Source organism: Belonocnema kinseyi, chromosome 10, assembly GCF_010883055.1.
Source record: "Belonocnema kinseyi isolate 2016_QV_RU_SX_M_011 chromosome 10, B_treatae_v1, whole genome shotgun sequence".
Classification (NCBI taxonomy): domain Eukaryota; kingdom Metazoa; phylum Arthropoda; class Insecta; order Hymenoptera; family Cynipidae; genus Belonocnema; species Belonocnema kinseyi.
The window spans coordinates 10,649,565-10,652,029 of NC_046666.1; the positions used below are offsets into that span (position 1 = coordinate 10,649,565).

The window sequence follows — 2,465 nt, forward strand, 5'->3', positions numbered from 1 at the left end:
AATAGATTATTTATCAAATAAAAAAGATAATTTTTGAGAAAAAATAGATCAATTTTCAACGAAAAAAAAGTTTACTAAAATGATGAATCTTTAACCAAAATGATTAATTTTCTACCAATAAAGACGAATTTTTAACTGAAAATAAGGTCAGTTTTATGTTTTCAACCAAAGTAAATTCAAAGTAAAAAAATAATTTGCAATCGAGAATGACGAAAATCATGAATCTTTTCAAAACTCAAAACAAATTTTTGTAACCAAAATATTAATTAAAAAGTGCAATTTTTAAGTAAAATGATGAATTTTCAGCTGATAAGATTAATTTTCTACAAAATACATGAATTTTTAACAATTTCTTAAACAAAACCTATTAATTTTCGTCAAACTCTTATACGACCAAATAGATAAATTTTTAAACCAAAAAGACGAATTTTTTACCAAAAAGTTCAATTTTCTACGAAAACTGTAATATTTAAATGTTCAGTTAAGAAAACTAATTTGCAAGACAAAAGAAACCAATTTTCAAGAAAATAGTTCCATCAAAAACATTAATTTTTAACAAAGTGTTTCAACTGTTAAACAGGTTTTTAAATTTTTAACAACCAAAAATAAATTCTTAACAAAAATGTAACAGTTGAGAATTACAAAAAATATATATATTTTAATTTTTAATCCGTCCTATCAAGAAGTTATTCTTAGCGAAATTGTATATCTAAATACCTTCTCTTGATTCCAAAAGGATTAGTTTTCAACAACAAAAAATTCATTTTCAACAATCTAGTGACAAAAAAATAAATGTTTAACAATCAAAAAGAAAACCGAATTGTGGAATTTTCTGCAAAACTGTTGAATTGTCAACCTATTATTGTATCTCCAACCTATTGTTGAATTTTCTACCAAAATAGTTGAATTTTTGACCAAAAAGGATCAAGATTTAATAAAATTGTTGAATTTTGATCCAAACGATAAAATTTACAATTAAACAATTGTGTTAATCGCCACAAAATATGAAATTTTTACCTAAAGCGAGAAATTCGCAGCCAAAAAATATGTTTGATTTAAAAAAGGAGAACAAAGAACGATGGCTTTTTAACAACATTGTTGTATTTTCATAAAAATTATTTAATTTTCAGGTAAGTAATAAAACTTTTAACCAAAAAAGATGAATTCTAAACCAAAAATATAAGACACTGAAACCTGTATTTAAGAACAGCTTCGGGTATAACTTGCAAGGGACTTGATCGTAAATTCAGGGAATCCAAAATTAAACATTCAGGGCCGTGTGAACCTTTTCCAATTGAAATACATAATGCAGTGAACTTACACGTATTGAACTTTCACCTATTTGAACTTTCGCCTATTCAAACTTTCACCGATTTGAACTTTCACCTATTTAAACTTTCACTAATTTGAACTTTCGCCTCCCCCCCCCCCCCCCCCCCCCCCCCCCCGGCCACGCACTTATTTGAACTTTTCATCACCCAACACGGTCCCTGTTGTTACTGTGCAGTCACGCACTCGTCAGTGGCTGGCCAATTTAAAAAAGAGGCACGAAGAGCGGAAGGCCCTCTATGGTAATATTTCTCAAGTGTAGAATGTATTTTCTCATTGTATTTCCATTCTTTTGTCCATTGGCGACCTTCTAGTGTCCCGCAATACAATTATATGTCCGAAATTTGAGGTTAGAGTACCAAAAGCAACATAAGCCCTTTTAAGATGAACTTATATCCAAAAATAATATTTCGCTACAGTATTTTTTATGATTTTAGGATTCACCTTCGAATATTATCCACACACAACTAGAAACTTTTTACGTAAAACCTGGAAAAAGATACAGATTTCGTTTCATTAATGCTTTCACTACCGTATGCCCGACAATCTTGACTATCCAGAATCATAATATGTCTGTTATTGCACAAGATGCCGATCCAGTGAATCCATCATCAGTCACTTCTCTACATTCAAGCGCTGGTCAGTTTAGAAAAAAAAACTATTTTTTTCCTAATAGCTATAGTGCAAACTTTTTATGTGAATATTATACACTAGAGCTTGGATTTAATAATGGTTTAGAACATGACTTATAGTGGCCCTGAAACTAAATCCAGACCGTTAAAAGGCAAACAGTTAGGACCGCATGAATAATTTCTGTTGGATTTGGACGCATGACGCAACCTGATGCAACTAACACGCGGAAGGTGCAGCTATCGTGTCGTTTCCACGTTTGACTGAGCATCTATTGTCGGAACGAAGATAATCCGGATTGATTAAATCCAAGTTCCAGTATATGTACACTACCGTTAGAAATTTCGAAAAACGAGGATTTTTTTTAATTTAAAAAAAAAATTTTTAATTTAAAAATTTTTTTAAACACTTTTTTTAAATTTGCACGTCGTATTAGGTGAACGAGTAGACTTTGTCCTGACCGCAAATCAGAAGCCGGGTTCCTACTGGATTCAACTTCGCGGATT

The 2,465-nt window shown here is 30.8% G+C and overlaps 1 protein-coding gene across 1 annotated transcript in view; it reads left to right on the forward strand.

Moving 5' to 3' along the window:
* Window positions 1-2,465, forward strand: part of LOC117181019 — an 83,324-nt gene that overhangs the window by 70,402 nt on the left and 10,457 nt on the right. Inside the window, exons 16-17 of the mRNA XM_033373588.1 lie at window positions 1,767-1,968; window positions 2,396-2,458. Of these exons, the coding sequence (XP_033229479.1) occupies window positions 1,767-1,968; window positions 2,396-2,458 (265 nt within the window). The remainder of the gene's footprint in view (window positions 1-1,766; window positions 1,969-2,395; window positions 2,459-2,465) is intronic.